Source organism: Notothenia coriiceps, unplaced genomic scaffold, assembly GCF_000735185.1.
Source record: "Notothenia coriiceps isolate Sejong01 unplaced genomic scaffold, NC01 NC01_scaffold00032398, whole genome shotgun sequence".
Classification (NCBI taxonomy): Eukaryota; Metazoa; Chordata; class Actinopteri; order Perciformes; family Nototheniidae; genus Notothenia; species Notothenia coriiceps.
Window position 1 is genome coordinate 10,222 of NW_011365099.1, and position 27,255 is coordinate 37,476.

Here is a 27,255-nt window from a genome sequence, read left to right on the forward strand (position 1 = left end):
GTATATTGGAAAAATATATTGTAGGGCCATATCTATAAAAACATGTCTGTGAAGTTTTTTGCTTAAAATACCAAACAGATCACCCATTGTAGCCATGCCTCATACCCCTCTTTTGCAGCCCTGTTGCAAACAGGCTGATTCTGCTGCTAGCCAGGCAACAATCTTGATTCTGATTTTAAAAAAAGCAATAATTATCACTTTTTTGTTCTTCTTCACTCACACATCTGCGACCCACTCGAAACGGGTCCGCGCCCCACTTTTGGGTCGCAACCCACCAGTTGAGAACCACTGCCTTAGTGCACTGCATGTCGTATACTTTGAATGAAAGCTTGCTCACACATTAGCATAACATGTTCTCCCCTCTCATGCTGTTTCTGAATTGAATACTTTCCTTAGTACACTTCCATGTTGTACACATAATACTTGCTTACTGTGTGAATTTCGACCGTGAAGTAATATATCGTACACGTCTGCTTTGCCATCACCAGAAGTAACAACAGCTGCTAGCGAGCTAACGGCCCGTCCACACACAGGCATGAAAAAAATCTTTCAAAGCTTCGCCCATTCACTTGAATGGGGTGACGTAGACGATTTTTAATCTTCGCCGAACTGCATTGTGGGGAGCGGAGCATGGCTTTGCAAGCATCGTGAGCATCAAAAGTTGAGCATTGTTCAACTTTTGATNAAAATCGACATGCCAGACATTAACCTGTCGATCCCAAAGGGAAAGGCTGATGTAGATCTCAATATTGAGGGTCCTGAGGGAAAAGGAGGAAAATTCAAAATGCCCAAATTTGACGTTTCACTTCCAAAGATGAACCTGCTAGAGGGCAATCTGGAAATGCCAAAGGTTGATATCTCACTCCCAAAAGGAAAGGTAAAGGGAGATGTTGACAGAGAGGGACATGTGGGTAAAGGAGGCAAGTTGCATATGCCCTCGGTTAACATGTCTCTTCCTAAAATGAAGGTAAAGGGAGTTGATGTTGATATTGAAGGACCTGACATTATAGGTAAAGTTTCACTCCCCAAGGGAAGAGTTGAGGGAGACATCGATGTGGAGGGTCCTGAGGCAAAGGGTGATGCATTTAAAATGCCAACATTTGATGTCTCAATGCCAACAGTTAGTCTCCCAAAGGGTGATGTCAAGCTTAAAGGCCCGGAAATCAAGGGGGGGAGGATTGAGATGCCAGACATTGATATTTCACTGCCTAAAGGAATGGCAGGAGGACACATTGAAATCGAAGGACATAGTGCAAAAGGAGGCAAGTTCCATATGCCCTCTGTTGATATCTCTCTTCCCAAAATGAAAGCTAAGGGACCAGAGTTAAATATTGAAGGTCCTGAGGTTAAAGGTGGAAAGCTAAACATGCCTTCACTTGATGTTTCTCTACCCAAAATAAAATCTCCCAATGTAGATATCAGCCTTGAGGGTCCTGATGTTAAAGGAGGAAAGGTCAACATCCCAACTGTTGACATTTTACCTGCCAGAGGAAGGGTTGAGGGGGAGATAAATGTTGAAGGCCCTCAGTTGAAAGGAGGGAAATTCAAAATGCCAAAATTTGACGTTTTTCTACCAAAAGCGAGTCTACCAAATCTTGATGCCAATGTAGAAGGAACTGACTTGAAAGGAAAAATGTATATGCCAACTGTTGACCTTTCACTTCCAAAAGGAAAAGCAGATGTGGATATAGACATTGATGGGCATGGTGGTAAAGGAGGCAAGTTTCACATGCCCTCACTCCATATCTCTCTTCCTAAAATCAAAGCAAAAGGACCTGATCTTAATATGCAAGGTCCTGAAATCAAAGGTGACATGTCACTCCCTAAGATGAAGTCTCCAGAGGTAGATATCAGCCTTGAAGGTCCTGATGTTAAAGGATCAAAGTTTAACTTGCCAACTGTGGACATTTCACTCCCTAAAGGAAACCTTGGGGGGGACCTTGATGTGGAGGGTCCTGAGGTAAAAGGGAGTAGATTTAAAATGCCAACATTTGATATGTCTTTCCCAAAAATGAATTTCCCAGACGGTGATGTCAAACTTAAAGGCCCAGATACCAAAGGAGAGAAGATTGCGATGCCAGACATTGATATTTCACTTCCCAAAGTAAAAGCAGGAGGAGAAATGTCAGGACATGCTGGGAAAGCAGGCAAGTTCCATTTGCCCTCTTTTGATATCTCTCTTCCCAAAATGAAAGCTAAGGGGCCAGAGGTCAACATGGAAGGTCCTGAACAGAAGGGAGGAAAAATCGACATGCCAGACATTAACCTGTCGATCCCAAAGGGAAAGGCTGATGTAGATCTCAATATTGAGGATCCTGAGGGAAAAGGAGGAAAATTCAAAATGCCCAAATTTGACATTTCACTTCCAAAGATGAACCTGCCAGAGGGCAATCTGGAAATGCCAAAGGTTGATATCTCACTCCCAAAAGGAAAGGTAAAGGGAGATGTTGACAGAGAGGGACATGTGGGTAAAGGAGGCAAGTTGCATATGCCCTCGGTTAACATGTCTCTTCCTAAAATGAAGGTAAAGGGAGTTGATGTTGATATTGAAGGACCTGACTTTAAAGGTGACGTTTCACTCCCCAAGGGAAGAGTTGAGGAAGACATCGATGTGGAGGGTCCTGTGGCGAAGGGTGGTACATTTAAAATGCCAACATTTGATGTCTCAATGCCAACAGTTAGTCTCCCAAAGGGTGATGTCAAGCTTAAAGGCCCGGAAATCAAGGGGGGGAGGATTGAGATGCCAGACATTGATATTTCACTGCCCAAAGGAAAAGCAAGAGGAGAAATGGAAATTGAAGGACATGCTGGAAAAGGAGGCAAGTTCCATATGCCCTCTGTTGATTTCTCTCTTCCAAAAATGAAAGCTAAGGGACCAGTGATTCATATTAAAGGCCCTGAATTTAAGGAAGGAAATATCAACATGCCAGATATTGACCTGTCAGTTCCCAAAGGAAAGGCTGGCATCAGTATTGAGGGTCCTGAGGTAAAAGGAGGAATATTCAAAACACCTACATTTGACGTGTCACTTCCAAAGATGAACCTGCCAGAGGGCAATGTCAAAGTTGAAGGACCAAAGATTAAGGGAGGAGAGATCTCAACACCAGATGTTGATCTTTCAGTTCCTGTTGGAAAATTAGAGGGAGATATCAGCTTTGAAGGACCGTCTGGAAGGCGAAAGTATGAATTGCCAAAGGTGGACTTATCTGGTGTTGGGCTCCATATGCCAACTCTTGACATAAATCTCCCCAAATTTGATCTTGACCTTAGCCTTCCCTCTGGTCATAAAGACAAAAGCCTCAGAGTGGACACCTCTGGGCCCGAAGCATCAGGAGATTTAAAGATGTCTGGTCTCATAGGAGAAATCAATCCAGCCAAGGTGAAAGTAAAGTGTACAGACATTGCGACAGGTGGTGTAGAAGCTCCAGGTGCATCCCTCAAACCTCCTACTATCAGCGGTGTTCTTAAAGCCCAGGGAGGCAGGCCTTCTTCAGGGGGCAGCTTTGATCTGCCTGATGTTTCCCTCAAATTCCCAAGTTTCTCTCTACCAAGGTTTGGTGGAAAGTCTAAGAGTGGTGATTTTGCAATGTCTGTCCCCAAAGGAGACATTTCCCTCAGCTCACCGCATGTGGAAGGAGAGATAAGGGCACCATCAGTAGAGTTTGATGGGGACGGAAAAGTCAAGGTGAAAAAACCTAAAATTAAAATGCCTTCATTTGGTGTATCCAAAAAGCATGCAGATATATCCGTGTATTGTCCTGATGTGGATGTTAAAGTTAAAAAGGGAAAATTCCCCAAGTTTAAAAAATCACCAAAAAGTCAGCTCCCAGAGGGAGGGGTTGATGCTGAGCTGGGGGCAGATGTTGAAGGGAAAGGTGGCTTCCATGCCCCTGACATCACCCTCAAACTACCAAAGTTCTCAATGCCAGGATTTGGCTCTAAAGAGAAAGATTTAGTTAAGCAAAGTGTTAACTTTGAGTCTAAAGCCAAGGTTAAGATGCCCTCTGTTGAGTTGTCACTACCAGCAGCTAATACACCAGAGACTGAGGTTTTGTTACCTAAAGCAGAGGTGGATGTCTCAGAGGCTGATATCAGAGGTTATGAGGTAAGCCTCAACATTCCAAAAATGCCAACAATTGACATTTCCATCCCCAAAGTAGACCTGGATGTGTCCCTGCCTAGAGTAGAGCATGATGCAAAGACTGATGGAAAAGGAGGCAAATTCAAGTGGCCTGGAATCAAGATGCCTGACATTGATCTGTTCCTTCCTAGAGGGAAAACTGGGGACCTAAAAATGCCAGATGTTGACATCTCTCTGCCTAAAGAAAATATTGAGGGTCCAGATTTTGGAATGGAAGGAGGAGCCGTAGGCAAATTCATAATGCCGCACATGAGAATGCCCAACATCGACATCTCTCTGCCCAAGGGAAAGATTGATGGTCCAGACATTGAAATGGAGGGAGGTTCTGGAGGAGCACTCAAAATGCCTCACATGCAAATGCCCAACATCGACATCTCCCTGCCCAAAGGAAGGATTGAGGGTTCAGAGATGGAAATCGAAGGCGAGGATGGAAAGTTTAACATGCCTCATCTCAACATGCCTTCAGTTGACATTTCACTTCCCAAAGGAAAGATAGAAGGTCCCGATTTTAAAATGGGGGGAGGTACAGGAGGAAAGTTCAAAATGCCTCACATGAAAATGCCAGATGTTGACATTTCTCTGCCCAAGGGAAGGATTGAAGGTCCAGACGTTGAAATGGAGGGAAGTAAAGGTGGAAGATTCAAAATGCCTCACATGAAAATGCCCAATATTGGCATCTCTCTGCCTAAAGGAAAGATTGAGGGTCCAGATGTTGAACTGGATGGAGGTACAGGAGGAAAGTTCAAAATGCCTGATGTGAAAATGCCCAACATCAACATTTCCCTGCCCAAAGGAAAGATCGAGGGTCCAGATGTTGAAATGGATGGAGGTACAGGGGGAAAGTTCAAAATGCCTCAGATGAAAATGCCAGATGTTGACATCTCTCTGCCCAAGGGAAGGATTGAGGGTCCAGAGATGGCTATCAAGGGAGATGGTGGTAAATTCAAGATGCCACATCTCAGTATGCCCTCTGTTGATGTTTCACTTCCTAAAGGAAAGATCGGTGATCCGGATATTGAAATAGAAGGAGGCACCGGTGGCAAATTTAAAATTCCGCACTTGAAAATGCCCAACATTGACATCTCTCTGCCCAAAGAGGATATCGAAGGTCCAGGCGTTGAAATGGAGGGAACTAAAGGAGGAAAGTTCAAAATGCCTCACATGAAAATGCCAGATGTTGACATCTCTCTGCCTAAAGGAAAGATTGAAGGTCCAGACGTTGAAATGGAGGGAAGTAAAGGTGGAAGATTCAGTCCAGATGTTGAAATGGATCAAGGTACTGGTGGAAAATTGGAAATGCCTCACATGAAAATGCCTAACTTCCACATCTCTTTGCCCAAAGGAAGAATTGAGTGTCCAGTGCTGGAAATAAAAGGTGAAGGTGGAAAGTTTAGGATGCCTCATGTCAGCTTGCCTTCTGTTGATATTTCACTTCCCAAAGGAAATATAGAAGGTGCAGAAATTGAAATGAAGGGAAGTAAAGGAGGAAAGTTCAAAATGCCTGATGTGAAAATGCCAGATGTTGACATCTCTCGGTCTAAAGGAAAGATTGAAGGTCCAGATATTGGAACGGAAGGAGGTACAGGTGGAACATTCAAAATGCCTCACATGAAAATGCCCAACATTGGCATCTCTCTGCCTAAAGGAAAGATTGAGGGTCCAGATGTTGAAAAGGATGGAGGTACAGGAGGAAAGTTCAAAATGCCTCAGATGAAAATGCTAGATGTTGACATCTCTCTGCCTAAAGGAAAGATTGATGCTTCGGGGATGGAGATCAAAGGTGATGGTGGAAAATACAAGATGCCACATCTCACCATGCCCTCTATTGGTATTTCACATCCCAAAGGAAAGATTGAAAGTACAAATTTCGAAATAGAGGGAGGTGCAGAGGGAAAGATCAAAATGCCTAGCTGGAAAATGCCAGATTTTGACATTTCTCTGCTAAAGAAAAAAATTGAAGGCCCTAAAGTTGAAATACAGGCAGGTGAAGGAGGAAATGTCAATATGCATGATGTAGACCTATCTATCCCTAAAGGAAAACTGGAGGCTGAGGGAAGAACCATCAAGCTGCCGCATATCAAGATGCCAAAAGTTGATATTTTACTTCCTAAAAGTAAAAGTAAAGATATTGAAACATTGAATCCATCCTGTGAAGCAGAGATCAATGTACCAGCTGTTGAATTAGGAGGGGAAATCGTGCCAAAAGTGTCATCACCGGAGTTGGACATCGATGCAACACTGAGTAGACCTAAACAAGGCACAGAAGCTCTTGGGGAAGCTGACTTGCATGTTGAGGGGGAGCACAAAGGCCTCAAACTTAAGATACCTACAATAGACATCAAATGTCCAAAAGGCGACCTAGAGCTGGATTTAGGACTTTATAGAGCAGAGGGCAAGAAGGACAGGAAAAAGATGGAACTACCTGATTTAGATATCAGCACAGCAGGAACCAGCAGCAAAGTAAAGGGCCCTAAAGTCAAAGGAACAAAATTCCACATTGGGATGCCAAAAAAGAAGACTGGTCGAGATGTAAAAGCAGAAGCAAAAATATGCAAAAACTGCGGTGATGAAGATTTAGGTGGTCATATCAAACACAAATGTAAGAGAAAAGAAACATTTAAGTACGAAGTTGAAATTGAAACAGATAATGGACATAAAAATAACAAAGGTCGTGTTAACATCCCAGTACCAGAGTGTAGGTTACCAAGTGTTTGTCTGACAAACAAACAAGGCTCGGCTGACTTTGGAACAGCGGGAGAGGGTGGCTTCTCATCATCCAGAGCAGAAATTAGAGTGCCCAGGATTCCAGACATAGATTTTGACATAGGTACAACACAGGATGAAGATGAGGACGGAACAGAAAAAGACAAGAAAGTCAAAATCCCGAAGTTTGGGGTCCCATTACCCTCCATCTCCTCTCCTAAGGGAAGAATGAATATCACTGGGCCAGAAATTCAGTATGAGGGTCCTAAAATGCCTAAAGTAAAGAAAGCTGTATTTTTATTGGTAAATCCTCCTCAAACAGGTGAGCCCACTGCATGCTCACACCTCCCAAAAGAGGAGACGACAGCTCAGGCTGAAACAGAAGGATTTAACGTGAAGTTGCCAAAAATCATAATGAAGCCAAACTTTGGGAAGTCTAAAGAAAAATCAGCTGCTGTGTCATTTTCTCCGAGCAAATCAGGGTCCTTTGATGTCAATCTTAAGGGTGACGGTTCAAGATCCAATTTCAATGGTGCAAAAGATCCTCACATAGGCTCCAAGGATGATAAAGGGACATTCAGCGGCAAAATCAATCTTCCAAAGGTACAGTTAACATCTCCATATGGCATGATGTCTGTAGAGGGGGAGGACTCTGGTATGAATATGAAACTGGGAAAGGATTTACCAACAGTACACATGGAGGAATACACTAAAGAACTTAAAGTAAAATCAGGCAACATGGCCTTCTCTGATTTTAGTGAGGAGCTCCCAAAGGATGTGGTGTCATCTCATGCCAGAACAGACATGCTGGACAGGGACAGCTCAGAGTCCCCTGCTAGTTTCACCATGGAGTTTAGCTCTGCAAAAGTCCAGACATGGAGCGAGGTCGAGAGCCAAAGCAAGGAACCCGAAGAAAGGGAGTCTTCCACCTGGTTCAAGGTCCCTAATTTCAACCTGAAGCCACACTCCACAGGTAAGGATACCAAAACTTCAAACGGTGATCACAAGACATTTGAAAAATGACACATAGACTTTTGCAAAGGGTTGACGATATCCAAGTCCTACTGTAGGTGTCTTATCATGTGACTGACTTTCAGTATAACTCGTGCAGTATTTACTTTTTGGACGTTTGTTTCTTAGTCTTTCACCAGTTCTCTGAACATTGAAATGCAACACAAAACCACTGCATCACTCCTATTTCAGAGACATTGAATAATTGCACAAGTCTTTCAAAAATAATAGTAATTCACAAATCAAATAAGTAAATTACTTAATACCTGTTTCTTTCCTTATTTCACTATTTTGTCATATGTTGTTACAATTGGCACTACATTATACATCATCAGTAATTTAACCTTGCTATTTTTTATGTGTTGTGTTTTTGTGTTTATCATATAAATTAATAATATATTCTTTATATATAATATATAATATGTATATCCCCTGCTACTTCTCTGCTACATAAAACTAAGTTTATTTTCTGTCATGATTTCCTAACCTCTCATCCTTTCCTATCCTTGCTTCCTTTCTTCTACCCACCTGCTTGTCTCCTCCCCTCCAGGCTTCCTCCAGATAACCCCCGAGGGTTCTCCTCAGGCCCAGCGGAAGGGGGAGGTGGCAGGTGAGGCTGATGTCTCAGGGTCTTTCTGCCTTCACACCTCAGGGCTCGACTTTAGCACGCAGGAAATATCTGAGGAGCACCAAGCCTCCTCCGCTGAGGAGGGAACTGTCACAATGGTGACCAAGACCACCAGAGTCACCCGTCACATGGTTTCCTCTGAGACACGAACAGGTGAATCTTCAGCCACCACGACAACAACTCACAAGGTGTCGGACTTTAAATACTGAGGATGCTGTAATCATATCTTAAATGTCTTTAAATCTTGTTGGGTTTCTTGGTGAGGTTGCAGTGTTCTTGTAGCCTAGGCTAAGCCTGCGACGTGGCAAACCTCGATTAGGTAAAGGTCTTTCTTTTTTATTTTAATGGGTGAGATATGAATGTGATGAAAAAACAGTTGCATTTCATCAATCGGCATCATTGTCATTATAAAACGAACAGAGTAATATGTGCTTCCTTTCTTCTCATTTTAAATGTAATTTTTGTAACTGTTGTTCGAGTTTTGTTAGTTTAGTTTGTATTATTTATCAGATTTTGTTTGGTTTTAAAGTTTTCACTCTGAATGTAAACATGTCACACTGCTTGATTATTTATTGTTGTTTGTTCACAATGCGCTGGAATGAGTCATTTACTCTCATCAGTATCATGGATTTGACAATTATTTGAACTGCAACAGTACAGGCCAGAGTAATATTCATGTAAATACAACCATATCATTGCTTTTATGAAGCAGTATTCCCTCGATTAGAAATGTAATTATTTTCATATTCACCGGTCAGGAGAAGAAGTTATATTGTGTGACCTAATAATAACCTGTTTTTTGTCTTGAAGGAAAAGTGTGAGCTTTTTGAGATTATAGGCTAATCTCATTTGCTGCCATAGTTTTATATTTGACGCATTTAGCTGATGCTGTTACCCAGAGACAGTCACGGTGCTTGAGCAGGACACTCTGGACTCTTTTCTTGCTGTGGGGATCAGACCTGTGACTTCTGGTTTAAGGTTCATACATTTACTGTAGGCCACCCTGCTGCTAATCAATTTTATATTCATGTTTTTACTGTAGACTGCCAAAAAACACACTGCTGTATATTTTGTGTGTTGACTCTTGGCTTCAAGATACACATCCTGACTGATGCTGATGTTTTGCAACTCATCTGTGAACTATGTTGTGTTTCAGAACATCAATAGCAGGCTCAGAGGACATTTGGGGATTAGGGTGCTGTTGGGTGCTTTAACAAAATCACTGAGAGTCTACATTTTAAACTGTAAAACTTTTTCTCTTGAAACTTAAAAAAAGGTCCTCAAAAAATGATGTTACTTTCAGGCTGCTACAATGACATTTCAATTATTGATCAAAATAAAGGTTGAGGTTTAAGCCTTTTGCCATCTTTAAAAAACATGTTTGTTGACTACACATTTAGACATGTAAAGTTAATTCCCAAATGCAATATAGTACCTACACAAAAACAGCTTCTTTAATGATACTGGCATCAAAGTAGAACTTTTGAAAGCTACCGATTGTATTCACATCTCATAGCCATTGTCAGTTTCACAGGGTACACAAAACAGAGCTACTTTTAAGGTGGACAGTCTTTCATTAACATATTTTAAGACTGGGCCTGTTTCTCGAGTGGTAAAGAGAAAATAGACATTTAAAAAGCCGAAGAGAAATAGCAACAAGGTTGTATTAGGATTTTTACCTTTCTGATTTAATCAAGTCTTCAAGTTTCTTTTGGATTATAAAGGGTTTCAGTGCCAAGTGTTTTTGTCAAAGCTGCATTGGAGAGAATGTTTAAGATGTCAATAAATAATAATCAATAAAATTATATAATTTTAAAGGACAGTTTCCTGATGTTTTGACTTTCACACCGGATACATTATAAGTTAGATAAAAAGCTGACTTGCCGTCTTTATTTAGCGAGACGACAACAACAACAATAACAACCTCATGTCTAACATGCAAATCCAACATTATGTTGCTAATAATAAAAAAAGTAAATGAGTAGCATTTTAAAATGTATAATGTTGGTGCCCCCAGGTGATGATATTAAATAACAGAAGTGCACGCCCCCTACAGCTATGGTTATTTTTAAGTTTACTGCAGTTTACACATCTCTATTAATGGATTACATGTTGGATGTATACATGAGGACCAATAACTCTTACTTGTTAACATGAACTGGAAAGACTGCAGGACCATAAATTGTACTGTAGGCATCAAATACAGAAGCAGAATACATTAACAAAACACTGAAACACATATTCTCACCTCAAGGAAAAGAGGGAGAAAAATCATTTCCTAACCAGAGACCCAAAAGCACATGGATTAGCCTTTTTAGAAAAATTCCTGAAGAGGAAGAGACAGTGATAAACTATGGACACCGGTGCATGACGTCTTCCCATTGTGTGTGTGTGCGTGTGTGTGCGTGTGTGTGCGTGTGTGTGTGTGTGTGTGTGTTCTCCAATCCTTTGCTGTGATGATGCTGTGCGACGTGTATGTGAGGGCAGTTTAATGTGTATGAGGAGTGAATAATGCCACAGAGAGAGGGTATGCATAGGCTGCTACAGTACGTCACCAGATACACTCTTACTGTAGCAGACTTTCCTTTTAGAGAGCAATGGAGCATTCTGTTACACTTATCAACTCATACGCTGTTCAATTAAACAGGACTGCCTATTCGATCATTTCCGTAGGTCTATGACCTCATCAATGCCCTTTAAAGCTGAAATGTGGTACTTTAACATATGTAACATGCAGTGGTGTAAAGTAGTTATGTAGATTTACTCAAGTACTGTGCTAAGAAACATTTTGAGAGGGTTGTACTTTACTTGAGCATTTCAATGTTTTGCAATTTGCACTTCTACTCCACTACATTTCAGGAAATAGTGTACTTCTTTTCTACTACGACTATTAATACCTTTAGTTACTTTACATATTTGGATGAATGATGTGAAATATAACCAAGTGTTAAATCAGACTTTAGTTCCACCTGGAGCTACCCTGCAGTATACAAAGTCATTCAAACTAGCTGCACCTTTACCAGCTTTGAGAATACTTTAATGATCAATCATTATAATCAAATCATATCATATATATTATTCTTGAATAGGTCAATCTGCACAATGACTACTAATGGATACTTTTACTTTTGGATATTTAGTATTTTATTGCTAATCAGTCTGTACTTTTAATTGAGTAACATTTTGAATGCAGGACTTTTATTTGTAGCACAGTATTCCCCCACTCTGGTAGTTCTACTATTTCTTAAGTAAATTATCTGATTACTACAACCTCTGGTTACATTCAAGCCTTTGTGAAATGAGTTTACACAAAGTTTCCCCCCCATGAAATCTCCATCTCAAGTCTTCCTAAACATTTTTTCTCCCCAAATGATTCGTTCTTTTTAGCTGGGTTGTATTCTTATCTGGAGCATTCAGTCCAGAACCCCCCCTCTCAGCCACACACTTAGCTGCTGCGTGTTGCTGTTATTCTCACTGCCAGAGGAGGGAGACAAAGTTCCCCAACCTTAAAATATGAAATGAATGTATTATTCAGGGAAGCATTCTCAGCAGCACAGGCAAGTCACAATATTAAGCAACAATGAGGAAAAAGGATCTGACAATAATTAAAACTTGCACATGGATGAAATATGTATATCAATATATTGGCTGCATAATTGAAAGAGTTCAAACCCATTTATAACACATGTTTCATGTTGTGACAAGTTGTAATATACTCAGCTAGAAATGAAACAGTTTTGTGCAACACAAGAATCAGTGGTGGAAATACTAAGTACTTTATGCTGTACTGTACATTTATACTCTATTACATTTGGAAAAGCAGAAGCAAATTGTGTACTTTTTACTCCAATACATTTATTTTACAGATTTATCTATTAGTAACTTTACAAACTCAGGTTTTGACACACAATACTTAGGGGAAAACTTTTACATTTGATTATTTGGTATAGATTGAAACCATCTAACATTATATTTAAGACACTAACCATGTGTGAGTTAACATACATGAAAATGTATTAGCAGCTAAGTGAATTGTTAAAAAAATATTTGACAGTTCCAGATTTGTGTGATGTTTTTGCTCCTTCTGCTTCAAAATATTTAGAATAGTTAAGAATTAGTTGTGTATTTATACTCGTGTAAATAATCTAAATACTTTTTCCACCACTCACAAGAATACACAGGCACATAGTAGCATATGTATGCAAATGTGAAACCTTAGAAAGCAACACTTGAGAGAAAAACAAATGACTATTTTAATATGGATAAAAAAAACATGACCTTTTATTATTTTCATTCTTTATTTATTTATTCTGTTTTTAGTGCGACTAACAATTTCTTTAAAAAATGGCATCAACAACCTCGCATACACTTCCGCCTCACTCGTCCCCCCCTTGCCTCTGTGTGGCACTGTGCACCCCCCCTATGGGTGAGTGGGCTGCAAGTCGAATGAGCTCTCCGTCATCCTGCCGCCGAGCACCGGAGGTACTGCGGTAAGATGCGGCGACGCACGATGCCGAGCGCTGGATGACATGATGCGCAATGGCCGAACGAGTGGGGGGGGAGACCGAAGAAGCATTCACTAACTGCGGGGTCTGCCTCTGATCTACACGAGAGGGCTACAGCGATGCGTGTGTGACTGATCTGTAGAGCTGCAGCTCCAGTGGTGCAGGCCGAGGGGAAGGATGTGATGCCGCTGAAGGATGCTCCACAGCCCGAGGAGGGAAGAATAGGCTTCGTCTGTAAACAAGGAGGAAGCAGAGAGACATTAAGTGAAGGATACTTCATTTAAAGACACGAAGGCATCGAATAAGGTGAGAATCAATCAGAGCATTCCTCAGGCATCCCTTTCAGGACATGTTGGATGGGGATACAGATTCTCCAGGTACAGTGTGTGGTTACATGTGGCTCATCTTTATCACAGTGCTACACATCCTGCTCATATGTGAAGGCTAATGTGATATGCATGGCCCAAACCTATTTCTACTTGAGTCCCTGTGGGCAAATCATTTTAACTATGTAGGCACGAGGGGTGGATTTATGGATTGATGGCCACCTGTGATTCATTTTGTGTCCCTTTTAATGGTTCTGTAAGGCTGATGGAACTACTCATCTAATTGGCACGCTGATGGACATGGTGTGAATTCCAATTTCATATAAGAATAGGGCTCTGTTGTGTCAGAGTAGTTCGAAAAAAAGAAGCCACTTAGATTTAAATGCATGACCTTTGACAAACTCACACCCCCACAGACATGACAGCTGTAATCCACTCAGCCAAATCACATCTCTGTGTTGGATTTATTAAGTATGTTTTCATTTAGATTTTTAATAACATCTGCACAGAATCTGCTTTACATTCTTTCTTATTAATGAGATAAGTAATGTATTAAATTGTGTCTCCTCCTGGTATTATTTCAGCTAAAGCAAACAATTTAACATATGAGTGTTTCTGTGTTCATAAGCACATATCACATTCTTTCACTTATGGGTCTTAAATGTCTTGTTTTGTCCCACTTCCCGCAGGTTGTTTGTGACAGCTGAGTCAGTCCTCAGTGATGAGAGAGCGGCCGACAGGGAGGGCATTGAAGCTCTGAAGACAGCATCACTGAGCGTCAATGTGGAGCAAAACAAACTTCTCATTATCCACTCCATCATCAGCGCCGACAAATGGATGTCTGACCTGGGGGTTTCTTTTCTTCAGGACTCTCAAAGTTGAGGAGGGATAAAGAGAAACAAGCACAACTCCAGCTGGCTGTCAGAGAAACAGCTCATTCTATTTCTCTATTTTGTCAGAATGAACTAAGATTTTAGCAAGAGATTATTTCAGTGTCGAGTAGATTTGTCAGAATTAAATCATACAGTATTCCATAATGCTTACTGTATTCTTCTTCCAACTATGATATGTTTACCTTTTGAGCTGTCATGCTCTGAATCAAGAATAGACTCTTGATAGTGCCAGCACTTCCTCTCATGAATAGGATTTCAACTTGACCTGATCTGATCTGCATTTTAATAAAGCATCAGCGAGGACAAACCAATAAAACATAGATGAGGCCAACAACAAGCACCATGCTCCAGCAGAATAACAACAACAACTACCCCTGCCTGAACGTGTCGGGCTCCACCAGAGACATGCTCCAGAAGTGCTCCAGAGCCTCTCTGCCCTTCCCCAGCCGACTGGAGCTGGGCCTGGGAGACCTGCCGCTGATCCGGGGCCTCCGAGCCTGGGCCCTGTGCTCCAAGAACCGCCAGAAGGTGGGAGGAGGAGGACAGGCCCCCATAGCTCCTCCTGCGGGCCGTGGGGGTTCCACTTCCTGCCCCAGGCCTGCAGATGTGTACCTGAGTGGGGAGTGGAGTCGCATGGGGTACGGGCTACCTCTGGGGCTGGACGCCAGGCAGGCTGGGCTTGGAGCCTTAGTTACAGTGGCCACTCTGAAGACCTCAGAGGGCAGCGGGAAGACGCAGACTCAATGCCTCTTTCTCCGGACTGAGAAAGGAAGCTGTTTGTACTCCACAGCCAAACCCAGTTCTGGGGGGACTACCAGTGCAGCCTCCAGCGTGGTTGGAGGATGGCTGAGAGGGAAGAGAGGAGGAGGAGGAGGAGGAGGAGGAGGAGGAGGAGGAGGAGGAGAGGCAGAGAAATAGAGCTCCAGTGTGGAACTAAAGTATGAACAGTGCTGTGCAAATCATCAGCATGCATGTATACATGTGTGACACACATAATATTATGTAAATACAAGAGTGGCACAGGGTTGTATTGTGAGCAGATTCAATTCAAACCAGAGTGAAATGTGTCAATGACTGCTACCTGTGATATTAATCCATTTTGGCGAAAATAAATTACTGTAAACAATGTCCTGCTGAACCAATGCATTGCATAGAAATACAGTACATTGAAATGAGAACAAATTCCTTATATTCCTTAAATTCCTGTTGAAAACAATCAAAGCCCCGGAAACCTGCTTTACATTTTTATACATTATCTTTATGTTTTTTCTTTTAAAACTGCATTCTTTATGTGCAAGTTTACTTCATAGTTGTCTTCTTCCCTGCATTTCTTGTTACACTCCTGCATTTCTTGGCAAGTTACAGACACCTGTACATCTGTAGATAGAAACCACTGGCAGAGATATGTCTCACATCCCCTGTATTGTGCGCATGCATCAGAACAAACACAGCAGGGACACACTTGTAGGAACACGGCAACATAGTGCAGCTAGGATCCGAAATGTAACTTTAAATATTCATGGCTAAGAAAACATCCTTAGGTATTATTTATGAAGAGTTGAACATCTCTTGCAAATCTTTGGAAAAGGGTCTGGCTGAAGAAGTTAAGCCTCCACCTTCTCCCTCTCTTTCTTTCGGGCCTGAGATGTTCATCATCAGATAGCACGCATCTATGGTTTGAATATCAAGCCACTCAAACCTCCACCGAATGCATCAAAACACCAATGTAAACAATATGGTAATATAATAACTGTAACTTATAAATGTAGGTTAAGCTCAGTAGAAAATAACTTGTATTAAACTAATGCTTTTGATAAAGTTTGGTAGCCATGCTAATGGCGTAAGAAGACCAGTTAGAACATTACATTTATATTTTTCCCGTTGCGCTTTTGGACACTTTAGTTTGCGACATCAGCATAGCTAGCTAACATTAGCAAACTCCTAAAGTTAGTGCCTTATCCTGTTAAGCCCCAAAGACCCCGTCGGCGGGGCTTTTTTTTTCGCGACACTGTGTCTCAGGGCTTCTTAAAATGTAATAAACTATTAATGTGTCATACTCATTTAACGGGAAGAAACTCAGCTAACTGATGATATGAACAATTTTTACCATAACAAAACACAAGTCTAACAAGAAGCGTCTAAATCAGGGGTCACCAACCTTTTTGTCACCGAGGGCTACTTCAAGGGTACTGAGTAATACGAAGGGCTACTTGTTTGATACAAACTTCCTGAATAACATAATTGCACGGTTCACCTTTAATGATAATATTATTATTAATAATAATCAGAATACATATTAATTTACTGTATGTGAAGGACTGTCTGATCACATGTTAATGTTAATTATTCCTCACAATAATTATTAACAATGATTTACCATTGCTATAGCAACCCCATTGTTTTGTTATGAAAATGTATCTATATTTATACACATTCTCGCGAGATCTATCAGGGGTCGTTGTAATGCTGCGTTCACACCGGACGCGACTTCGCTCTAATCGCTCAAGTTTCACCGCTGCTGCCAGCTGTGTTTACTCGCATCATTCAAACAAGACGCGCTGGCTCGGGAGCTACAACTACAACAAAATGAACATATTTTACCGTGATTAAATTGTAATACACGTTTCTAAATGATGCCGAAGTAACAACATACTTATACCGTTTAGTAAAAACCATGAATTAATGCTTGACAAGTCTGCAGACAAGACGGCAGGCAAAAAACCTTTTAAAATGCTTGTTTTCTGAATGGAGATTGGGTCGACCAGGCTAAGCTAACGTTATGCTCATTCCACACTCATAACAACGGCCTACAGACATAAATAAACCAGCGACTGTATTCGCCATGACACAGACAGTCTGTGGTTTGTACTTGTTTAACTTTTGTCCAGTTTCTGAAAAGATATGAGGAGCTGTGATCTCTGTTTGCTAACTGCTAACAGCTGATGTTTTCTGGTTGAACGTCAGTGGCAGGCTGAGATCCTCACCACTGCTGTGTGTGTGTGTGTGTGTGTGTGTGTTTGCGGTGTGGTGATGAGGCCCATGATCGTAGCTGCTCATGCTAGCTTGTCTCAGCTAAAGGTGGAACGGAGATTTGGTGCGTGGAGTTCAACTCTGAACCTATCTGGGGTCAGAGTTCAATTTCACGCACCAAATCTCCATTTCACTTACATATGTACATACAAAATGTGCGCTTTTAAAATGTTATATTCAATATTGTCATTAAAAAAATTAAAAATGTATTCAATAATTTTTTTAGACGGAGCTCCATGGTGACTTGTGCTATTTTTAGAACATGCACGCGGGCGACCAATTTCCCCCCTGCGGGCGACTTAGTGCCCGCGGGCACCGCGTTGGCTACCCCTGCTCTAGACCAAAGAAAAAGTGAGAGGGAGCATCCATTTTCACGATATTCTGAAACCGGGATCTGACCAGAGCACCCTGAGCAGAAAACCCCAGCAGGTCAGACAGAGCTGAGTTTTTACTTTTGAAAACTTCAACATGTTCTCGCTCTCCTGTGGAGTCTGCCAATCCCNTGGAGCTGGGCATGGAGACCTGCCGCTGATGCCGGCGCCTCCGAGCCTGGGCTCCTGTGCTCCAAAGAACCGACCAGAAGGTGGGAGGAGGAGACAGGCCCCTAGGCCTCCTGGCGCCGCGCCGTGGGGGTTCCACTTCTGCCGCCAGGCCTGCAACGATGTGTACTGCATGGGGAAGTAGGGGTCGGCATGGGTACGGCTACCGTCTGGGGCTTGGACGCCAGGCAGGCTGGGCTCGTGAGCCTCTCAGTTCACAGGTGGCCACTCTGAAGAACCTGCGAGGCAGCGGAAGACGCAAGACGTCAATGCTCCTTTCCTCCGGACTGGAAGGAAGCTGTTTGGTACTCCACAGCCAAACCCCAGTTCTGGGGGGACTACCAGCTGCAGCCTCCAGCGTGGGTTGGGAGGACGGCTGAGAGGGAAGAGAGTTAGAGAGGAGGAGGGGAGGGAGGGAGGGAGGAGGAGGAGGAGGAGGAGGCATCCCAGGCGGGAGGAAGGACAATGGGCCAACTCCGCCGGCACATACCGGAGTAAACCGGGTTAGGGTGCGATCTGGCCGGAGATGGAGGAAGTCAAATAATGCTCTGGAGAAAACAGGCGTGAGCAGAGAGAGGCAGCAGAGCAGCAGGGAGGATCCTGCAGGAGAAATCTCTCTGGAAGAAAGACAGGAAGAGCCAGACAAAGGACGCCTGGCCAGTAAACAGCTTCCCAGCCTGCAGCAGGACAGCAGGAGAGCCAGGCAGGAGAGAGACGCAGCAAGCAGAAGTCCTAGATGCTGCCACAACGCTTCTCCCAGAACCTGTGCTCAGTGTGTAAGGAGAGCACAGAGGAGGGGAAGCAAGGATAGACACGAGGCAGGAGAAAGTCCACGAAGAGGCACCTCAAACAGGATAAAGGGTGAGGGGAAAGGAATGAGGAAGGACATGCAAAGGAATGAGGAGGAGGAGGAAGAGAAGGGAGGTCTCTGTGAGTCATCCAGTTCTGTTTGGGCTGTACCAGACCCTGACCTAGAATCTAACCACTCTCATCCAGAATCCAACAGCAGCTGTGATGGTGAAGAGACTGGAAAAGAGAGCAACGAGGAGCTGAAGACACAAACCTCTCAAAGCAAGGACGACTATTCAGAAAGAGAGGAGGATAACAACTCTGAGGTTATGAAACTAGATACTGGAAACAATGATTTTCCTCATGGCCACTCTGGACAGGATAATGTTACCTTAGGACTTAACAGAGATCTTGATGACAGAAAACCAAGTGAAAACCCCTGTGAAGAAGTAGCACCTAATATGAATGGATTTCCTGATCAGTCTCGGGCAGATCAAAAAGCTGACACAGAAAGGGAGAGTGTGGATGTTGAAGAGAAGAAAGGGAGCATCAATCGGACTCCTGCAGAATTCCCGATTTTATCCGACTGCTATGAGGAGGTCTCTGTCTCCATCAGCACTGCAGTCTCCCTTGAGCTGTCCACTCCTGTAGAGGGCAGCACCTTCAATACTGACCATGAGATTTGTGTTCAGAGAGAGCAAGTGAACACCAGAACAGATCCCCTTGAGGGGTATCAACAAGGGGTGGCAGACCCAGGAATCATTGCTAAAGGAGAACTGGATCTAATCAGACTTGTGCAACCAGAACCCAATTGTGCGGCTGCCGAGAGTAACACTGTGAACACAAACAGGAAACCCCTGTTTTCCTTTCAAAATGCAGGAAATGGCAGCGTGCTACAGGAGAGAGAAGCTTCGTCTAAGCCTCCAGGACACAGAGATCCTTCCATTTCTGAGACAGACGGGAGGAACGTAACAGGGAACGATTGCAACTGTAGTACAACTGAGCTTAACAGAGCAGGGCCCAGGGATGAGCTGGTGTTGGGTAATAGAGAAGCAGAGTTACATGAAGGGGATACAGAGGAGAGAGAGGACACATCTGGAGAGATTTTGAGGAGGGAATGCACCTGCTTTGAGCTGGACAATGCCGAGGGCAAAGGTGACAAAGAACGAAATACAGAGGGTCCCACAAATGAAAGTTCCATAGAGGAGGATAATGACAAAAAGCAAACTGAAAATTGTGCACGAATGGACTTTTGGAGGGTAGAGGAGTCTGCAGACGGATGCAGGGGAAGGGGGACAGAGGTTGTAGACACCTGTGGACAATCAACCCATGTTGAAGCAACTGGAGAGACCGGCAGTACTGTTGCCTGTGCTGATCCCCTCACCTCTCTTGCACTCTCCCTGGCTAATCCTGCCCCCACTGTTCAGCCCCTGAGTTCCATGGAAACCAGACTGCACTGTTTGGACGAGAATGTGGAGAAGGAAAGGGTCAGAGTGCTGGAAGGAGATGAAAAAGGAGGCCAGGAAGGGAAGAAGAGGCTCAGGAGACTATTGGAGGAGCAGGGTGAGGCAGAGAGGGTCTCCACCGTGGCCACTGAGGAGTGGGGGAGAGATGAGGAGGGGAAGGAGGAAGAAGATGAGTTTGGAGTATTCATGCAGGCGGAGGGAGAGCCGGCCTGGAGTGAGGGATCCACCACTGCCCCAGTGCCTTGTGGGAGCAGAGAACGTGTTGGTGAGTCTCACCGTTTGTAGTTCTGTCTCTTTCTGTGTATTCTGGTTAGCCTCCCTCTCTGTCTTTCTCTTTTAGTATCTCTCTGGTATCTTTCAGAGTTTACGTGATTTTGCCATTTTGCTTGGAATGGACATGGGACAGAGGATCCTTTGGTTAACAAAGCTGACATTAAAAAGCCTCAGAAGCGGAGTCTTTTAAAGTTGTCAGAAATGAACAACATTAGAGACCTTTCACACTCGCTCAGGGTATTAGTGCAAACGTAACCTTTTGTACAGTCTCAGGAATGCACATGCAGTCTGATTTAAAGGGCCACACCAAATCACAAGTCAGAGTCAACTTTATTGTCCATCTTGTGTGTGTGTGATACAGAAATGCTGTTTGTCACCTTCCCGAGGAATACAAATATATAAAAAACATTAAGAGGCATAAATAAAAAGGCACAAAAGTCAATATATTAAAAATTACTCCATATTACAGTCATTCATTTGTAGCACCTTTTTTCCTGTTCAGCCATAGCATTAATTATCAATAAGATCAATATGTACCTAAATTCCTTTACATGCGATTATGATCTAACAGTGAAAGATAATTCTGCACACCTGGAAGAGCTTTTCTCAACCCATGTTGAGGCATGTGTTTGCAGAAGTATATCTCATTCCTTTTTCACATTGATCAGCAATTTTAGCACCTAGCTTTCTTATTTAAATCATGACACAAAAAGAAGTTGAAGCTTTATACGGGAATACTCTGCCACAACAAATGGCTGCCTGATTAGTACAAAAATATGTCATCAGCGCTCTGAGCAAGACATGTCACCTGAATGCCTAAATAATAGTATTTCAATAATAATCATCTCTTACTGTATATAGCCAACGCAGTTATGACATGCACCTGAGTGTGTGATATATTTTGTGCTTTCCTGTTTGTCCTTGTTAATTGGGTTTCATGTTCCCTCATTATGCTCCCTTTAGCTAATCACCTAAACCAAGTTTCCACTGTGCAGCCAAATGAGGCTAATCCGGGGTTTCACCTTATTTACTATTTATTTCTTCTCAGTTTATCCACCTGTAAACATCCACCTTAAAAGTTATGCTAAAGATTTATCAGCAGAAGTTAATTTCTCTTTTGACATAAATCCCTTTGTGTGAATTATTGTGAGCTGAAGGACCATTCTAGTGTTTTTGCAAATGTACTTTTAAAGGTTCCTTCACCAAAATGACATGACGTTTTGTTTTGTGAATTATCCAGATTTCCTTGAGACTATTTCTTTGTTTGAAAGTTAGTTCCAATTAAAATGTTGTATCATTTTTCAGCACACACACACACGGCTAAATAAAATGTAATTGATCTCCATTGTGCGACGTTGAAGCATAACTTAATTTAATTGATGTAAAACAAGCCTTTGAATTAACTAGCTATCCAGTAAAGGTGAGAATCTTTTGAAATACTCCATGGCAGCCTGGTTTTGTGACATGCGCACTGAAGAGACTTATTTGCCCTGGACTTCTGCTTTCAGACGTAGTTAATTACTAAGTTATTATCCTATCCGATAATAATCCAATTCAGAGGCAATAATGTAATATAATACATTATTTTATATATATATTATATAGTTATATAGTTACAACCGGCCCTTTGAGTGCAACCTTTATGCGAATGTGGCCCGCGATGAAATTGAGTTTGACACCCCTGACCTAAACCAATGCTACTACATGCAGACTTAATGCTTGCTGTCACTGGATAGAGGCTTAATCAAGCACAAAGAAGTATGTTCAAATATTTTCATATACTACTGAAATGAATAGAATTAAATGGTTGCCTTCAATCTGCATAAAAATCATTAAAAGATCTACACAAAACACAAGAGTGTAGTTTTCAAAGATAACAAAAATAAATGTAATTTGCAGTAAACATTAGACTACAAACTTTTAAACTACAGGTATTGTTCAGAAGGAATTGATTGTGGAACTAAAAAATAACAAAACAAAAATGAGTTGACTAATAACACTACTTAGCTCTGCAGGGAAACTGAGACTCTGTTCTGTCCTGACCTGAATTCCTAACAGATCTCTTGTTCTTGCTATATGGTATTAATCATTCAGAGTTAGGGTAAGGGAGGGGGGGCTGCAAACAGGGCCTGGGTCTCAAGTTAGCCTGAGGTTATGGAGCAGCGGGTGAAAGAGAAACTCACACAAAGACGACTGAAGTGTCTGATAGACACATCATGATAAGTTGGAGCAATGGGAGGTAGGGATGTTTTAGCATGGCAAACAGTATCATTTACAGCAACTATGTCACACAAAAATGATGTGTTTCCTTGCAACGAGTTGATTAATGTAATTGTTAAGGCTACGATCCTATATTTACTCTTCAGATACCAAATCTCTAGGATTTCGCAAAACAAAGCCAACACCAACTTCAAATGTGTGTTCCTGTGTGTTGACTCTGTAGTTCTGGTGCAAACGTTCACACTACAAGCTGCTTCCTAGGATTGTGAAAATGTAATAATAAATATGCTAAAATGTTAAACAATGTATGTTGTTTCAGTTTTAAAGTAATGCTAGTACCGGTAGAAGCATGAAAACTGTAGCCCAGTCTTAGCCCTCAGTTTTTTTTAGCTATAACACAGCTAACATCTACAATGGATAAAGGTTTAGTTAGATATAGGAAATACTTTAATATCACAATATTTTTTATAAAAATCTTGAACAATGCAATTATTGTTGGGTATTTGTGCATTAACAAAAAAATATTCACACCATTCTTGATAAATAAACAAATCTAATGTAAATATAAAGACATAGTGGGTATAGGTAAAAAAAAGATACATAACTAAAACTAGGAAAAGACAGCATTAATTATGATATCTAAAATCTGTGTGTGTGTGTGTGTGTGTGTGTGTGTGTGTGTGTGTGTGTGTGTGTGTGTAGCACATGGAAGTGTCCTCGCTGGGGAGCCGACCCACTGGACAACAGGCTGGACTGATAGCCTAATCCACCAATCAGATGACAGGTGGACAGCCTTCCCTCTGGACTGGTCAGATGAAGGTGGAGACATGGTGGGACAGTGGTGGCTGACCAGTGCTGTGGAGGAGAGAAGAGAACCAGCTAATCAGAATCTGGTAAAGATGTCAAGTCTTCTCAGCTTTTTAAAGATTACTTCCATGAAACCATAATGTGGTAATTATGCCTCAAATGTTTCTGTTGAGATTGCCTCCATTTCTCTGAGAATTCACTGAAAAACTCTCCGTGATCAGTTCATTTAATCCTCAGCATAATATTGTATTGCAGCGCCCTGTGAAGTTGAGTCAGCAGACCCAGCGATATCTTCTTTTTTATTCCATGCATTGTTCTTTTTATATGTTTATTTACATACAAATGCAACTCGACTGAAAATTGGAGATTCGTGTGTTAGATTTAGCGTGGGCCACAGTAGTCTGGTAGAGACACTTTTTTTCTGATTCTTTTTACTCTAGATTTGTGTCATTTTCAGACTTGTAATCTTCAGACCCAGTCGAGGATGATTCAGGTGAAATGGAAGTTGGGACAGCCTCAAAAGGCTTTTTGCTTCCTTTGCTCTACTTGTAAAATACAAATTTGTAACCCATTCGACTCTTCTATTAGGGCTTTGTGTATTTGGGATTCTCAAACCTAACCTTAATGGCGGATCAACTTAAGCTCAACCGGCTTTATCTACATGTAAACCAGCTATTCATTGCTTACAATTGCAAAATAATTTGAAAAATCCTACAACAAAGACGGTTTGAGATCACTGCCTTCAACTCGCTTCGTAGATAGCTCAATAATAATAAGCTAGTAAGTTATCTATCAAAGTCGGAATGTGTATCTTTTTGGTGCGTTTCTGTTGAATGATGATGCAAAATCAGTGTTTGAATCTAATATTATCTGCAGGTAAACTCTGGGGATAAGTTGTAGTCAAAGCTCACCATCAACATCATCAATACCTCATTTTAGATACTTTAAGCCTGGTCAAACCTTTGTTTAAAAGATGTGTTTGGGCTGCACATTAGAGAAAAGATTTGGCCAGGCTGCCCTTGAGTTCATGAAAAGCCTCTTCCAACCTCAGCCTGGAATGTATTTTTTGTAAAGTACGAGACAGACCAAATACTTTGCAATTAGTCTTATTAAGAGTCAGACAGAATATCAAGAGTGCTGTAACTTAGTAACTGTAAATCCACTAGTGCTTTAATATTACTTTATTAAAACAGGTATGTCTCACACATAGTAACTTTAAAATGTTTCAAGAAAGAGCTTATTTCAGTAATGTTGAGAACTTCTGTTCTGGAAACTGTCAAGAAACCCCCTTATTGTCAATAAACCCAGGAAAGCCATAGGTACATTTATTTATTTATTTATTTATATAGCACCATACATGATCTCATTGCCCTCAGTATGAGGTCGCAGCAGCTACAGTGAGGTCAAGTTTATTAAACTGGAATAATATCATCACATTTGAATCTAGCCTAACTAAAAAAAAAAAACTTGTAGAGCACATTTGTATTCAGTAACTTGAGCTGAGAAGTCAAGAGAACCCAATAAGAGTGAAAATGTGCCTCTTTATTTTTTGGAACTTTATTTTCCGCCCTTTTCTTTTCATGTTCGGTACCAATGACGCAAAGTCTAAGGGGTCAAACACTTGTGATCATGGTGCTGCAAGAGGATTTGAATGAAAGAGGTCCAGTATTTGAGGTGTTGCTGAGGTCACTTTAAAAACGTTGACCCGTTGATTTGAGCTCACTTGTCTTCCAGCTGCAGGCTAAATGTGTTGGTACTCTAGACTGTAAATATAAAGGTTGGTTCAGGCTTGCTGCTGGCCTATAAGATCCAGAGTCTCTCAAAGTGAATCAATAGCAACAACAAACACACAGTGTGTTGAATATGTTTCTGTTTATAAATCCAGGCCACGTTTATCAGGGCAGTTGTACCCCAAAGGCTGTGTCTGAAATAAACTGGTCATGAATTATTTAATTTTATACTGATTTGGTGCGTCATTTAAATCTGTGTACTGCTTTTGTAACTCACGTTAGACCAGTCTGAGCTCTCAGTGCTTTCTTCCTTTAAAAATGTAAAAAAAGAAGCCGGCACTGCAGGAGGAGTCCCAGTGGACTTTAAACGCAGTGAAAAGATGCAGATGAAAAATGAGCTGTGCCGAGAGCTGCAGTGAAGGAGGGCGTTGGAAGAAAACCACTTTCATACGAGTTGTTTCATATTCTCACAGTGCCATGAAAAGACATTTAATGGACTCCAGTATTAACTTCTCATGATGAACTGAAGACTGTAGTTGATCTGGTGTCTCTTTGTGTCTCCTGCAGGCGGCTGTCTTTGCTGCAGCCTTCCCCTCGTCCTCAGATGACCCTGGTGACCTCCAGACCGTCCCCACACTGAGCCAGCTCCTCAGGGGCCGGGCCAGCCAGGAGCAGGGGTGGGTACCAGGCTTGGATTTTCGTCATTTTAGGGGCAAGGCCATTTGGCCTTTGGTGTCACACATTTTTTCAGGGCGCAAAGGCCACATGCCAGGGCACAAAGGCCATTGAGGAAAAAATTAGGATTTGGAGCTTACAAATAAATAACTTCACTTTCTAATGACAAAAAACAAATCACTTTTTTAATATCAATAATCGTATCATCATATAGGCCTATGCCTCCTTAGTATTACCGTATATAAAATGAAATACTTTACTTTGAATAATTAGTGTTTGGTATGTTTTCCATCTACTACTTCTCCCATTCACAAATCCGAAATGAAATCTAAAAATCAAAAATTCTATTAATATGTAACAAATATATTCCATTTCAGAGCAGAAGAAACAGCCTTCAAGGGTCAAACTCTGCACATACATCATTCAGCAGTGCACAGTGAAGCTCCAACATCCAACTGTATGAACAAGCAATACTTTGAAATGCAAAAGTGTGTGTGTGCGTGCGTGCGTGCGTGCGTGTGTCTCTTTAATCAACTCCTCACAGCTCCTCATGATGTACAAACCACAGATTGTCTGTGTCATGACGAATACAGTCGCTGCTTTAATTCTGTCTTTAGGACGTTGTTGTGAGTTTGGACGGAGCAGCTACAACGTTAGTTTAGCCTGATCGATCCAATCTCCATTCACAAAAAGCGCAAAACGGTTTTTCGCATGCCGTCTTGTCTGCACACTTGTCAAAGCATTAAAGCATAGTACCGTTTTGCGCTTTTTGTGAATGGAGATTGGATCGATCAGGCTAAACTANCGGGACGTTAAGAGCATTCCATGGAATATAACAAAACGTGTTTTCTGAAATAAATTACATACCCCATTGAATTATAACTTAAGATTGTCAGCTGTCTTCCTCTCCCTTGTTGTTCCTCGATACGTAAAGGCTGCAGCACCTTTGACAACTTCTCTACAGTATACATATCAAACATACCGGTACACCAGCATCGTTTGCTGTGAAAGCATATAACTCTGTCCACACAGAATTAAATCCTGTGTTCCTCCGGTACTTTTCTTTGATTTATCCATAGTTCGCTCATCGAGCCGGGGGTCAGGTTATTCACCCGCAGGAAAAGGCGCCTGCGCGGGACCGTAGCAGGATGTGACGCATATTTTAGTTGACCTAATTAAAACCGTTTTGTTTTTTATTTATGTCTCACAGTATCACCTTAAAATACAAGATACGAAACATTTTCAACCATGCAACAAAATATAAATAGTCCTACAAATACTTTTATTTTATTTCCTTCTTATTTTTGTCTAAGCTCAAGGGAGCCAGAGCGAAGGGCTTAAAGGGCCGCGTGCGGCCCGTGGGCCACTGGTTGCCAACCCCTGCTCTAAACGCTGGAGTTTCACCGCGGCTGTCAGCTGTGTTTACTCCTGTCATTCAAATAGGACAAGCTGGAGAGGGGGCGGGGCTTATATCCATGTAAATACTGTGGTGGAAACCAACTACGACCAAATTAACCTA

The 27,255-nt window shown here is 41.9% G+C and overlaps 2 protein-coding genes across 8 annotated transcripts; both read left to right on the plus strand.

Annotated features, from left to right (window-relative positions):
- Window positions 1–705: 705 nt before the first annotated feature.
- On the plus strand, window positions 706–10,294 carry LOC104960825 (neuroblast differentiation-associated protein AHNAK-like). 7 transcript variants are annotated; one of them, XM_010788992.1, is made up of 3 exons: window positions 706–5,381; window positions 5,625–7,817; window positions 8,406–10,294. In XM_010788992.1, the coding sequence occupies exons 1-3, from the start codon at window positions 785–787 to the stop codon at window positions 8,690–8,692; spliced, it is 7,077 nt and encodes a 2,358-aa protein (XP_010787294.1). In that variant the 5' UTR covers window positions 706–784; the 3' UTR covers window positions 8,693–10,294. The 7 variants fall into 7 exon arrangements, with proteins under 7 accessions (XP_010787294.1, XP_010787296.1, XP_010787297.1 ...); XM_010788994.1 differs by having other exon boundaries at window positions 5,727–7,817; XM_010788995.1 differs by having other exon boundaries at window positions 706–5,351; window positions 5,697–7,817.
- Window positions 10,295–18,227: 7,933 nt separating this feature from the next.
- Window positions 18,228–25,773, plus strand: LOC104960827 (uncharacterized; the record flags this gene model as incomplete). The annotated part of the gene is made up of 3 exons (XM_010788998.1): window positions 18,228–20,296; window positions 23,227–23,417; window positions 25,629–25,773. Coding segments are annotated over exons 1-3 (1,981 nt in total), but the record flags the coding sequence as incomplete, so codon positions are not given.
- Window positions 25,774–27,255: the final 1,482 nt, after the last annotated feature.